Genomic DNA, 15,519 nt, shown 5'->3' on the forward strand with positions numbered 1-15,519 from the left:
TTTACCCACGACGACTGTCATATGTCATAAACATAATTTTTTTGGAGTGACACGTACTGTTAGAAAGGTTTGCGGCTGAGATAGAATGAAGGTAAAACAAAAGAGAATATACATGCAACAATTTTAGTGACAATAATGGCAAAGAATGATTCCAAAATATAATCTAGAGAGATCTTATGCTGTCTGATGGGAATGACCACTTATCATTTTAATAAATTGGGCTTTTGCCCAGAGAGTTTTGATGGATTAGTAGCTCTCAACATTCCAGACAGTAACACGTTTATTTTGCTCACAACAAGTTACTTCAAACAGAGGCCTAAGGCAAGTATTCAAATTCACCTGTCAAAGTCAATCACGTTATAGCATCAATGTCCTTCAGCATTCAAAAGTATAAAAAAAAAACTATGAAATCGATATATAATAAAGATAACTGACTTTATTAGACAGGTTTTATCACAATGTTAAATAACATGGGTAGTCAATCAATCTTGTTCTTTACCCCGAACAGATTATATATTATATATTTGTATTATAATAATTAACAATACAAAAAGAAAGCTCTATTAAAATCGAACCAGTATAGAAAGTCACATTACAAACAAAGATCATTCAAAGACATTGGTGTAGTAGGAATGTAAAGAATTCAAAAAGGAAATAAACCCACTGTTTGGATTTGTTTTTGTGGAAGCAGCAGTGGCAACACAGGTTATTCAGGTGCTAGAGGCAAGAAGCTTCGGTACTTTGTCATTGTACAACCAACAGCACATGACAGACTTAAAAATTTCCATGCAGTAGCTTATATAATCAGTCTGTCAGTCCTTCATGATTCTTATTCAATCATCATTCAGAGTTGAAGTTCTTCAGGAAGTGGAGTTTTTAGGCAGTTCCCCCCCTCTACACATTACTTCGTTGATATCTGTTTACATGAGAGATGTCAACAGTTTTACAAAAAAAAGTATTTACATAAAATAATTTTGAACAGCAATTTCCTAAAGTCTTAATTTTAGTTTGATAGTAATTTCACACTGGACATTTATCAATATAATTGTATCATGCTAAAAGTAGTTTTACTTGTATTTTGTCACCCTGATTATGATGAAATATGGAGGGATGTTCCCATTCTGCAAAGAAGGATCCATGAATAGATTAAGTGATTTAATGTATACTCACACATCTTCCATGCTTCTTACATGGGTCGTGTTTGGGTGTCTGGAGGCAGGAATATTCTCATCCTCATCCTCATCCTCAGGAACCTTAGAATAAATACCAACGATTATATTTGTCCCCAGGACTCTTTTTACAGAGAAAACCTCAAACAGTGTTTTACTTGATATCATGTAGTTAATCATCAAAAACACTTTTCTCACCTCCCAATAAACCTCATCATCAAAGCAGTTGCCATCTGCTGGGTCACCCCAGATTGGCAGCTTTAGTATCCCACCTGTAAAATTAAACAGCATAAAAATGTCAGCTCTAACGCATATTATTATCTAAAAACACTTAGTTTACTGTTTAACTTTATTTGCACTCACCAACCAAAGCTCCACCTGCAAGACCAAATGCTACTGCTACACAGATACCTGCTGCCTGGTGACCACCCTGAATGCTGACTGTCCTGTTAGCAACGGCATCCTTGAAGTCGAACGTGTTAATCAACCTGAACAGAAAATGCAGTATTAAGGAGTCACGCGATAGTTTTCTTTTGTTTTCTTTTCTGCAGCAGTCCAAACAGAAGCCAACTGTGACTCTGTGTATATTTATATATATATATATATATATATATAGATACAATCTGTCTGTCTGTCTGACTGACACAAACTTACCCTTCTTTTCCATAAACTGACTCACTGGCAGAAGCTGCAGTAATAGCTCCAACGATACCACCGATAACTCCAGGCATTCCATGCAGGTTATGTACACCACAAGTGTCTTGTATTTTCAGAGTTTTTTCCATAAAAGGCTGATAAGGAAAATACATAAAAGATTATGGTTGCATACGTGCTTATACTGTCAATAATTTAGACTTCAAATACATTTTAAAATGTTTGACAATTAGCATTATACAGTAAATAAATAAAAAAATACAGTACAATTTCAGTACTGTAAAACACTGCAAAACTCACAGTCAGAAACAGATATCCAAGTGTGGAAACAATGCCTGAACAGAATCCCACTATCAGAGAGCCGTAAGGTGTAATCATGAACTCTGAAGCTGTTCCCATCGCAACACCACCAGCCAAGGTAGCATTCTGAATATGTACCTGAACAAAGTCAAGAAAATGTAAGGGTTATTTTATGTATAAATGAATAAGGATCAACTCATAGATAGTCTCCAGAAAGAAATGTACCATGTCAAGCTTTCCATGTTTCTGTGAGAGACTTGAAATGGCAAAGGTAGTGAGAACTGATGAGGCCAGTGCGATGTAGGTATTTATAACAGCTCTGTGTTGACCATCTCCATGATCTGCAATAGCAGAATTAAAACTGGGCCAGAACATCCACAGAAAGAGAGTGCCTAATAAAGGGAGATGGAAGAAAATTAGGAACAGTTCCCAATGTTTTGATAGCTTATTGGATTCAATAGGCAAAGGCCCCTGGGGTAATATGTCCTTTTAAATTTTATATTCTTCCAAAACACTAAAATAGCAACAAAAAGCACAACATGTTTCCTCATTGCCAAAAGGGTGAAATTTGAATCAATCTAACATTTCATTTTTTTTTTTTTTAATGTTGCATATGTAGCTAATGGGATCAGATTTTGTTTCTTTTTTTTCTGTCATCATTTACTCACCCTGATGTTGTTCCAAACCTGTATGAATTTCTTTCTTCTGCTGAACATAAAAGATGATATTTTAAAATAATTTGGGTAACCAAACAGTTGAATATGGGTAAACATTTACTTCCAAAGTATGGAAAAAAAAAATACTATGGAAGTCAATGTTTGGACCAACTTGAGGGTAAGTAAATGATGACAGAATTTTAATGTTGGGGTGAACTATCCCTTTAAGAGACTTTGGAAAGGCAAAATATGATTAAATTGAAAATTGCACCATTTGCTGAAGTGGTTATTTTGAATAATTATGTACTTAAATGTAAAATATCTTGCAAATTCAACAGCTCATCTAGTGCCTTTTGTTATAGCTTGATTAATACAACAGGGGGAAGCTGAGAAACGCCTTCTTTCACTACTCACCAATCATTGCAAACACATCCGAGTGGTATACAGATCCTTGATAATTTTTGCTCTGAGAAAGCAAAGGTCGATATAAGATCCAAGATATGGTCAAGCCATAATATGCTCCAAAAGCGTGGATGATCATGGAACCACCAGCATCTTTCGCCTGTGCATGAATGAAGCCATCAAAAATGATAAATTCCAGCACTGATGTTATTCGTTGGGATAAAATAGGAAGATTAAAACTTACATGAAGGAGTTCTAAAATTATATATTCCTCAACTGCAAACAGGGTGACTCCAAACAGAGTAAGAACCATCAGCTGCACTGGACTGACCTTTCCAAGACAAGCGCCATATGCAATGAGACAACCAGCCACACAGAAATCTGCATTGATGAGGCTGATTGAAAAGTGACAATGAAATTATTTAGTTACAGATTAAAGATGCATATATTAAGCATGGCTTCTAAAATGGAACAGTGAATCACATCGAATCAGTCATGTGACACTATGGTTAGGAGGCTTAAACACAAGGTGAACATAGCAATAATGTCAATAAGTAGATTGCAATAATCAATTACTTCTCAATCCCAATTTTTATTTTCCAGTCATTCCTGTCAAGGTAATGAAACCAGCCTTGCATCAGCAGAGCCCATTGAATTCCAAAAGCTGCGATGAGAAAATTGAAACCAACTCCACCGAAACTATAACGCTTAAGAAAGGTCATGAGAAATCCAAAACCAACAAAGATCATCACATGCACATCCTGAAAACCTGAGGAAACAGTAAACAAAGTTAGTGTGTGAATATGTGCAGATAAATTGCAGTACATTTAACACATTGCAGTGAAACATGCTGGTGATGTTACTTACTTGCATATCTATAGTAAAAATCATTCTCTAAATGCGTGGAAATATTTTCTCTTCTTTTGTATTCGATCCAATGGGTGTCAGACTCCTCATTATAACGAACGAACACACCAAACAGGATTATCATAGCAATCTGCCAGACAAAGCAGACTACTGGAAGACTGATTCGAATATTGGTGTTTTTGGTCATTTTAAGTCTTGTTGATTTTCCCAAAGAGAGGTTCTGGAGATGACAGTGACATTCCTTTCAATAGGAACATGTGACTCACCTTTTGTCATAAAGGTTTTATAGTGAGGTCTGGAGGTGTGTCAGGACATCATCAGCTTGCCACTCCTACAAAGACATACAAAGACAAACACACATACTTATGACAAAAAGTTGAGGAAAAGGATGGTATCCATGTTCTTGTGTAATGGATTAAGGTGAATTGAATACAAAATAGGCAAACACATTGCAATTTCAAATATTATAACAAATATATAAATAAAAAAGGCTGACATTTTGTAACCTTTTATCTTGCCCCTTTTACTGTTAGTTTGCTGCAACGTGATCTCATGAGAATACGTGTGTATTTTTACGTAAATTGTAGTTCTACCACACGTACATTTATTTACGTTTTCATACAGACAGAAACGTATAATACTGACGTATTGACAGCACTGAAACGTACAATATTTACGTATTGACAGTAACAATGGTGGCAAACACGAGGCGAGGATCTACATGCAGCAAATGTTTATTAAAGTAAAAACATAAAGATAATTCAACCAAGGAGTGGGAACATAAATTATACAGATATTTTTATGATATGAAAGATTCTTAAATATTTATCGTCTTATAGCTTTAAAATGTAATAATGCTATGTTTAAATGTTGCAGATCCGACCATATTATATGTTTAAGCATCTATCTAAACGAACAAAAAAGTATGTTTGGTGTCTTTGAAAATTACGTTTTAATACCTACCTATTAAAGACCAGGCTGAGATATTACACTAATAATGAGTCAAGTAACACTTTATCCAGATTAAAAACATTTAATATTTTGTGCAGAATTTTGCAGCTCATTGTCAGTTTACTAAAACATTTTTTTGCTAAAAGCTCTGTTTACTTATAATAGTTATAATCTCATAATTTCCATGTATGATGTGTGAGTTACAGGCTTACATGACATTGTTGTTACTGCTGCTCAGATAAGAAGCTTCTGTAGTGTCAAAGATTTTCCCCTCACATTTGCGTGAAGCATTGTGCAGTATATGCAACATTTACATTGTGGTATGTGCAATATTCAGTTACTTTGACATGTTCTCACAACAACATGCTAGCGTCTCAAGCAATCACCATCACTTATACCTTGAGTGGCTAGACTTTTCTTTTTTTACCTAAAGAAAAGATTCTACTAGCCTTACTCTAACATATCATGACCTCCTACTGAACAAGGTTTTTGATTAAGCTAAACTTTTAGTGATCAACAGATAGTATTAGTATCAACATATTTTATTTTATTTCATTTTATTTTCTATCTGGTTGTAGCAATCCTGTGTCACTGCTTACATTTTTATGGAAAAAATGCCTTTGTTAATTTTTTTTTTTTTTTTTTTTAAGCTCTTATCAGATTGACTAAATGACTTATCTGATTGTAAACAATGTTTCCCCTGCAGGTTTACAAAAAGAGCACAGAACACACTTAAACATGTCAATTCCTGATATAAAGTTTTATCAGCTATGAAGGCATGTATCAATATCTGATGAGATGTGCAAGCAAAACAATCTCAGATACTAATTCAATCTGTAATGTTTTATACTCAGAGAACGTGCATAATTTGTTATACCATTTTACCAAGTTCAAAACTATTGCTAGAGGTTAATGTTTTACTAAAGGTATATTCCTCACTTACCTGCAAATTGCTATTGGCTTATATTACATTAATGCTAAATCCACAACTGTGGACCACTTTTTCAAAACACCTAAATATATTTCAGGATAGAAAACAAATAAATAAAATGATTATATTATTGTCTTGAAGTAATCAAGATATATTTTCTTTCTTTTGTTATTTAATAATTAATGCATCAGAGAGTTAACTAGGTTTAGCAAGACAAAAATATTTTGCTGTTGAGTAACAGTCAAGGTGAGGCTTTTTGAGACTTGTAAGTTGGGAACCATCCTTGAAGGTACAGTATAGACACCTAAATGAGGCACACCCATACACCTAGGGCCAGATTTACTAACAACAAAAACACTCTTTTGTTGTTAAACTACTGTCGGGGTTTACTAAAGACACACAGTGAAAAATTAGCGATGAAAAGGCATGGGCACAGTCATTTTTGCAACTGAACTTATTACATGCTGCATTTGTCATTTCAAACGCAAAATTGATGGGAGTAGAGTATCTAAGTTCATCACGCAACGCAATTTACTAAGGTTTGCACTAGTCAATTTACTGGTATATGCGCCATTATTTACACCAGGAAATTTCCTCTTTCCCTTTGCAATGCACAAATAACATACATACATGGACAATGAGGAGTTGAGCTTTGAAATTACTACAGTAAAAAAAACAAAAACAAAAAAAACTGTCAAAATAATTTTGTTTTCCTTCCTGAAGGCTCCCAAATTATCATGAAAACACTTACCTTACTCAGACAAACTTTATTTTTCCCCTTTCTCTCTTCAATCAATCAACTCCACAGAGTGACTAATATAATGAATGATGGAATATGAGTTCACAACGTGCATTATCTTTTTTAAATAATTATTTTTCATAGTGCACTGAGATTTTTAGTGGTCCCCCCAAAAAAGTGGTATCAGCTTATTTATTTGGAGAGTAAAAATGTAAATAAATCAGAACTACTTATTTAACATATCAAACAAACATTCAGAAGAACAGGTAAATAGCACTTGTTTGAGAATAATTACTTATTTTATAGCACTTTGCATTTTGCTTAAAAAACTATGTAGTTTTATGGGAACTACTATAATTACTACAAAGCTAATTTGGCATAAATAAACAGAAAAACTTCTATCCTTCAATACATTTATGCAATAACTTGTGGTGTTCAATAAAATAGTTGAAATGGTGTGGTCTAAGGGTGTCTGTTATCACTAATGGGTTGTCACTGTCATTGTTACAGACTTGCTCTTAAAGAATTACTGGAATGCAGCACCAAAGAATATATCTTGTTTGTGCAGTGGCCTGACCCTGAACGGTAAATGTTTCGACTACATAACACATAACATAATAGTCTGATGCTAGTTTCGTTGGCATAGATAAAATAAGTCTATATTTAGTATTGCACTGCTCTTTGCCGTTAAAGTATCGGCTCAGAGTTTGTGAGCAGTTTGTGTCCTTGCCTTTAATCACAATCCATTTTTGCCATTTTAGATTGGCAAGAAGATAGTAGCTTACTGACTCTGCCTTTCTCCTTCTGGCTTGTTAGGGAATTTTGTCTTAAAATGGTCATTACTGTATGTATATCAATATATTGTTTATCTTTTCCACATGGAAACATACAACAACAGTAAACAGGAACATGTGCTAACAGTGCCAGGAAGGACAAATATGTTAAAGTAGTTTATCCACTATCTTTTGTGTCTTCTAAAGCCATGTGATATCTTTGTATGAGGGATTATTAACTGAATGCATTAGTTTATACTATCTTTTCACTCTCTTCCATGTCTTCTAAAGCCATGTGATATCTTTGTATGAGGGATTAACTGAAGGCATTATTAACTGAAAATGTTGCATCATGCTACTGTTCAAACCTAGTGAGTTCACTGTATAAAATTATATGAGCAATAAGTTATGACAACATGTTTTTACATTGCTTTAACTAATCAAAATAAGTGAAGCAATTTTCAACTTGTTTTATAAGTTAAACAAGATTCAACTCATTTTATAAATTAGATTAATGTAATTTAAGATGAAATGATTTAAACATCCAAGTAGATTGTAAATTTGAAAATTTAAGGCAGCAACTTTCTTTTCAGTTTCTTTCAGTTTTATTTGTAATGCAACTAAAAAAAAGAAAAAAAAAAAGAATACATGACGGATTACAGGGAAGAAGTTAATAATTTAAGTGAATAACAACACACTCTTCCTCACACAAATATTTGAAGTTTGGAAAAATATATCGTAGAAGTCATACTACAGACTATTTTTATGGTATACTCTTTGGAGCTTGAAAGCCCCAGACTGCCAAAACCAACCCAATCTCATGAAAAAAACATAACTATTTTTTATGAGTTGTATGAATTTTTACGATTTGATTTATGAAAACATATTTAAAAAAAAAATATATGTATAGCATGATGGTCTACCCCTAAAGCTAACGCTTATTGAAGCGTAAACTGATACAAATAAAATATACAAAAATGTACAAATTAGATACGAATGTGCCACCAATTTGCCAAAACATTAAATATAGTTACAAATTGCCGTTAAAGTCTGTTGGCCAAAACTTTAGCAGAATTTGTTTTATCACATAATATGAATTCTGCATAGCTGACAAATGTTATAATTTTAAGGAACTTAGAAAATGTTGAGGTAAAACTATTTTACAGTGTCCTTGTTACATTATGTAACATACATTTTAAGAATCCATACAATGGGTCGTACAACATACAACCCTTGACTAAAGCTAAGCATGAATTCCGATGATGATTAATAAATCATGATAAAGGGGGAAAAATCATATAAAAGTCACATATATTCATAATATCCTGTTTGTAGGATATCATACAATTTTGTCAGTTTTGTCAAGTTGACATGAGAGTGTAAGGAAATGTTTGATATGTCTAAGACTCGACTCTTACTGGTAATAGAAAAAGCATGCATCTCACCCCAGGTCATGTCACTGATAATTATAAAAATTGCAACCACAAGAATCCACTCCCAAAACCAAAGGAGTGGAACTTTCTGGGGCTATTACTAAACAAATGTGCAGTATTATGGGCTGTACAATCCATTCTTAATGGAAGGCCTATCTTCACCCAAGGAGTATATACTGTAGAAAGCTTCTAGAAAGCATACACTGGAGCTTCTCTATCATTTATTTAGTAAGTTGGTCTAAAGTGGATATATGAAAGTTAAAAAGAATATATTTTAAGATATATTTAAGATGTAAGAAGCCCATATTTTGCAAAATATTTAGACTGTTTTTGTCTTTACAATGAAATTCAGTGGGGTCCAAATAAAGATGGACCTCGTTGGAACATTATGAATATATTTGTAAAGCTATTGTGCTGTTGAGAGTCTTATCCTGGATAAAGAGCTGTTGATCACAAAGTGACACAACAGTTTCCATCTGTCTTCTTAACTGCGTGTTTTGTGATGCTTTCCCAACTACATTAACTTGACAACAGAGACATTTTGTCTGTACCTAATGATATATTTTTTCATCTGCAGACTCTGCCCAAACCAGTTCCAAAATACTTGGAAACTAGCAGACGACAACAACGACAACTGAAATCAAGTGAGTAGCAGTTTATTGCAATTTGTAAAGCAATTGTAAGGATTAAGTACATTCATAAGCAGAAGCATCTAAGTGACATATAAGCCATATCAAAGGGTATCATGCACATGACTCAAAAAGAAAAACATGTTTTGGGATTAAGTACTCAAAAAAATTGCAGGCTATCATGTTAAACTGTCTAGTACTAATTCATACGCTGTCATGATTCCAAAATAATCCTGTCCTCATTAACAATGCAACTTTGACAAGTTGAATGCACAAGAGGATTGTCTGGATTTTGTATTCAGGTGGGCGCATCACCTGGCAACACAGGTTTGTCAGGTACTACACAAACATGATGTTGAGTGCGCATTGTCGGGGAGGGTAGTACTTTTTACACTGACGTTTTCCAAGGTTGGTGAGGTTGGGCTGCAAGCTTGGCAGATCATCAGTTATTAAGTTTCTGTCCACTGATTTGGACAAGGTTGTGGGCTGGTAAGTCTTGATTTTTAGATAAGTTACATGATGAATCCAGGAGTGAAATCTGTGGAGAGGTTGCGAGATGTACTGCAGGGCTCAGCGTTTGGAGAAGTTTTTAACATAGCTGGCAGCATCTGTGAAAACAGGTTGGAGACCGCAAGGCCGTTGCAAGAAAAATATGGGATGTTAAAATAGAAACACAAGTACTGTTATTGAATTCAAGCAACTGACCAGAAACTACTCTTTGAGACAGTATGATTACACTTTATTTTGATAGTCCACTGTAGACATTCTACTAACTATAAGTAACTTTTCAACTACATGTCAACTAACTCCCATTAGAGTATTAGTAGGCTGTAGTAGACTGTCAGTAGACTGTTATGGTTTGGTGTTAGGGTACGTGATAGGAGAATAAGTTGACTTGTAGTTGCCAAGTTACTTATAGTCAGTTGAATGTCTGTTGGGGGAGCATCAAAATAAAGTTTTAGCAGATATTAAGCAGACATTCTACTAATCCTCTAATGACAGTTAGTTGACATGTACTGTAGCTGCAAAGTTACTTATAGTTAGTAGAATGTCTGAAGTGGACTATCGAAATAAAGTGTTACAGTCAATACAATCTATAATACAATACATAAGTCAATGCAACAATACAGTACATAATGGCATGAATGAGATGAGAGGAGCTAACATTTTTACTATATTGCGTATTCAGACAATCCAGTTTGGGTGTGTTTCACTGCTAAACCTACTACATATTGTTATTTTAAACTCATCTTTACTCGTGACTAAGTTTCTGTGTTGCGCAAGTAAACATGCTTCTGTAGAATGTTACATAACTCTATAACCTATAGTAACATCAATTTCGACTGGCTTCTCCTTCAGCAACCACATCAGAGAATAGTTTCAGTTATTGGCTCTTTAAAGGATTACATTGTTGTTAAAGAGGTCATATAATACATTGTCCCACTAAGTTTACACGAGTAAATACTGTATATATATATATATATATATATATATATATATATATATATATATATATTTATATATATATTAAAACCAGGGATTTGAAAAAAAGCTCCTTGGTTTTTTATAAATCATTCTTTTTGGATTTGGAAAGAAGTTTTGAGTTCTGAAAGTTGCAGTAATTTTCCGTAGTACAATGAACTCTTTTATCACAAAAGATCAAGGAAAATGTGATTTTCTCAAGATATGACTTCTTTAACATTATTAAACTTATATATTTATATGTGGTATATCCAAAAATTGTGAACCCTGTATTTGAGAGGGATATTAGTATAAGTGAATGTGACAGTCTAATTTGATAAGATGAAAATGAATCAGATATGAAGATCTTGGAGCGAGTACAAAGGTTCCTTTATTAATATTCACAATGCAACTTCAGGTACTTTTTAGTCAAAACAGCACATTTAAAAAAATAAATAAGCATGTGATACAACATCTCTTTTATTATTCTGGTAATGTTTTCTAACTTTTCAAAAAAAATAATAATAATAATAAAATAAAATAAAATAAAATAAAAATAAGCTGTAGGCAAGTAACATCTTTCCTTGTAAGCAACAAAAACACATGGATTATAAATCCCAAGAATACATGAATATAGTTACATAATTAACTATTGTAGTATTTCAAATGGTACATAAGCTACTGACCTTGCAAACGAATTAGAATCGTTTAATATCTATTTAAAATGCATTTTATAAGGAGGTAAAAAGCATTTTACATAAACACTACTATCTCAGGTGGTAATTCAGTGGCCTTAGTTTCCATTAACTGGAGAGCTACTGAGATTCTATAAACAAAACACTTAACCCCAGGTTGCTTCTGAGAGACCGTCCCTGTAGTAAGTGCTGGCCAAATATTAAATAACAGGGGTACCATGGTAGCATTTCTTTAATGAGAACATTACATGTTTCCATGTAAAAAAACTTCCTGCTTCTTTTCTGCCTAAGGCCCCTGGATAAAAAGTAGGATTCTTATGGTACAAATTGACAGACTGTAATCTAAGCATTAATAAAACAAATTATTTTACATTTTTTTTGTGTTTAGAACGACAGCTCTCGACCTGTGATTATAAACATAGTTTCTTGTTTTATGACATGTGGACTTAAAGCTGCAGTCGGCAAGTCTGGCAGATAGGTCGACTTAGCAAAAATTTTTAATGTTTACAACTCTCATGCCCCTCCCCCACTACCAGCGAGCACCCTCCCATCGAGGTCGTGCTCGTCAGTGCGTGTGCACCAGATTTTCTGTGAATGCGTCCGTCTCTTCAGCATTGATCAACAACATGGACTCGGAGGTAGGCTGCCCTGGCTAATCTATCCATAACAATAACCGAGGAATTGGAAGCTTGTTAGTAGATTTTCTCTCCGCCATCACGCTCCGTACAATCTTCAGGCGAACTTCAGGCGTGTTGTGTGCATGTGTTATTGTAATGTGCGCGAGGGGGGAGTGGGATCTGTGGCGTGTGCACGACCTGTGATTGACAGTCAGATCTCACACCCCCCTGCGCTGATTGGACCCGATGATCCGGGAGCGGTGGATTTTTGCAAAACAAATAACACACTCCAGGTGGAGTTAGAAGCTCGGTTTTTTTTCTAAAACCACCTTATTTATCTTGTTCTGTCGGATTATAGTGTCGATTTCACTGAATATGATCAAAAAAAATGTTGCCGACGGCAGCTTTAAGAAAATCCTAACAAAATAAGCAAGCTGACATTGCTGACATGGGTACAATGAAGTAGGGGCTGTAGAACCCTGTCTTCATATCGGCTGGAGAGACCGGCTCGATCGCGTTCTTCGCCAGTAGGACATCAATCTCTGCCCGCAAGATGCCCCTGAACTTGGGTGGGCGCCGGGCGAACTGAATCGCATAGCCGAGTCTGATGGTATGGATGAGCCAGCGAGATGGGCTGGGAAGTGCTAGCCAGGCTCCCAGACACCATGCAAGCGGGACCAACGGGACCATAGACGTACCCAGGGTGGGGCAGCGAGGTTGAACACAGGGACAAAGTCTGAGTGTGCCATGCAACACTTACCTGGTTCCAGGGTGGGGCAGAGGGTGCGTGGGAAGGCCTGGTGGCATCTCCGAACCGCACACTGCTGCCCGCTGGCGATAGAGGGAGACGGGAGTGGCAAGGCATGGAAGCATCGCTTAAACCACGGTCAGTCACTATGCACTGCTCAACCCCGACTCAGAACTACCCTCGTGTATTGAGTGTTTTGGCCTTCCACAGACTAGTAGGGTGGCCATCACATGCAGGGAAGAGGCGGTCTGCAATTAGCAAAGCCGCCCCACTACCAAGGGTAGTGAGAGAGGAAAAACTTTTTCTGCAGATTTTGTCATGTTTGGCTTGCCATATTGGCGCCAAAATGTTTCTATACTGACAAAGTTTTTCACACACATCCGGGCAGGCACGGGGCGGGGCAAGGTGATTACGTGTCACACAGCACTCCCAGAGTAGCCCGGGAAAGTGTGGCTGTCACGTCTGAATCTGATTCAGAGCCTTTACGAGAAAGGGAAGATGAACAACATGCGAGAACATGAACCACCCACGAATGCAGTCTCAACACGCTTAAGCCCAGGCATGTGAAATAGTGATCGTGGCCGTCAAATGAGGACAGGAAACGACCGCATCCAGAAACGCACGGTTTGAATGACATCTTGAAAAAAAAAACACAGTGTCAAACCGTGTATGCTCTTTCAGGAAACTCCTGAGTGAAAACACTCTCAGATAAGACTGCAGAGCAGGAATAGCATTCACCGTCTGGCTCTGAAGCGAAAGACAAAGATGCAACGCAACTTCTGCTCATTATAAGCTCGCGCCGCGATGTATAACTAGTGCAATTATTAAATGTACATTGGCTCGTTTAGTTTGCACTCGAAGTAGATTGGTCTCTCAAGCAAGATCCCCATTTCATCAGTTATGATGTATACCATAGTGAACTGATGTACGTCATAGTGAACTGACGAAGGGGAACTGAGAAAAATGAGAATTAGTCCTCAGATGCCATGTCCGTAATTTATAGCAAAACATCTGACATTAATTCGATCTCAAACGAATTCATTAAAAGAAGTTATGACTCCACCGCGCGTGACATCAATTACCAACGTGGTTGAACGACAAATTTGCGCTAATACGGTTTCAGAAAACAGTCGTGACCAGCTAGTTGATTTCTTCAACAATGCATCGTACTAATGGTATAAGCAGCGAGTTACGTTGTTGTACAGGAAACACACCCCAGGACAGTAATAAAATTGTTGAAAATCTATGAAATGTTAATTTTTAGGGATAACTGAAAGAATACTGTTGCAAATGTTTTCCCAGCATTACTGGTCCCTTTTGTTTTATGTAAATCAGTTATTCCTCAGCACAGTAAAAATTTATCTTGTAAACAGGTTTTTGTGAACAAAGGTGTGATTGGGTACTTTGTAAATGTGCATTTAATTTTATTGGGAAATGCAGATCACAAACAGTACAATAACTCAGTTAGTTAGACGTAATTGAGTTGTTATTCTGTATTTACATGCCAAGTAACCCTGATTATCATTTGATGCAAAAAACAACAACAACTCACATACATTTAAAAAGGATTGCTGAGGTCTTCATAAAAGGCTGTAACAATGAGAGAAGAAAGCAAAGGATCTCTCCTTTCTTTATTTCTGTGTGCCCTACATACTAAATCTTTATTTCTTTGTCAGGGGATGAAAGTCTCAGACCTGTAGGTCACTTTGATTCCAGTAATGCTTCCACTGGCTTGCACAGTAGACCATCCATGAATTGAATTGTTATTAAGGCTCACATGGACCCCAAAGTGTTTAAGTCAGGTTTACTTATGTGACCTAAATCCCAATGCCTGTGTTTCTCTGCAAATATGCATAGCCTTTTTTTCTTCTTTTTTTAAACTTTATACTCTTTGCCGACCTTTGCTTACAATGACCAAATCTTTCATTATAACAAATCTTTAATGAATGCATCCCCTGTGTTCTGAACATTACCGCATATTTTAAAAGTGTGTCACACTCGGAAACAGAAACAATATGGTATCTGAATGCAAATGTTAAAAAGGACAGCAATGCACATTATAGCACGTATATAATACATCAGTGCTGAGATATAATGAGTTCTGTTTATCTTGGGGGCAAGGAAACACATGCTTTCCGATGTGATATTGCTCATTTCAGGCCGAGCATTTTCATCATCACTCATTGTCGACACACTGTGCTCAGTCTGTACGGAGTGTGTTCTCCCATGGGCTCTGACTGTACTCTACAGTTGAAGTAAAGGTGAGAATGAAAATGTCCAACACTTTAATAGCAGCTCCACAAGCTAATGAGAGACTAAGCTAATGCAGTATCTCCAGTGTTTCCACCCTTAGACCCCCATATGAAAATGGAAAAGGTTGTGTAGCAAATTAAGCTCTTCTGCTATTTCCTCTCGTGGGCAGTGAATCTTGCAAATAAGTTCAACATTTTGTTAAGAGGTTTTGCCAGCATCTTTTCCCCTCCTAGAGTTAATA

At 35.9% G+C, this 15,519-nt stretch overlaps 1 protein-coding gene across 1 annotated transcript; it reads right to left on the minus strand.

Moving 5' to 3' along the window:
* Positions 1-417: 417 nt before the first annotated feature.
* On the minus strand, positions 418-4,326 carry rhcgl1 (Rh family, C glycoprotein, like 1). Its single transcript, XM_084128118.1, has 11 exons — positions 4,049-4,326; positions 3,758-3,950; positions 3,426-3,576; positions 3,194-3,341; positions 2,349-2,515; positions 2,124-2,261; positions 1,824-1,960; positions 1,533-1,657; positions 1,368-1,441; positions 1,171-1,253; positions 418-916 (listed from the first exon to the last, which is right to left on the minus strand). Exons 1-11 carry the CDS (start codon positions 4,233-4,235, stop codon positions 895-897), a joined length of 1,425 nt encoding a protein of 474 aa, XP_083984244.1. The 5' UTR covers positions 4,236-4,326; the 3' UTR covers positions 418-894.
* Between the last annotated feature and the right edge of the window lie 11,193 nt (positions 4,327-15,519).

The sequence above is a fragment of the Abramis brama genome (genome assembly GCF_963993115.1).
Source record: "Abramis brama genome assembly, chromosome: 11".
NCBI classification, from domain to species: domain Eukaryota; kingdom Metazoa; phylum Chordata; class Actinopteri; order Cypriniformes; family Leuciscidae; genus Abramis; species Abramis brama.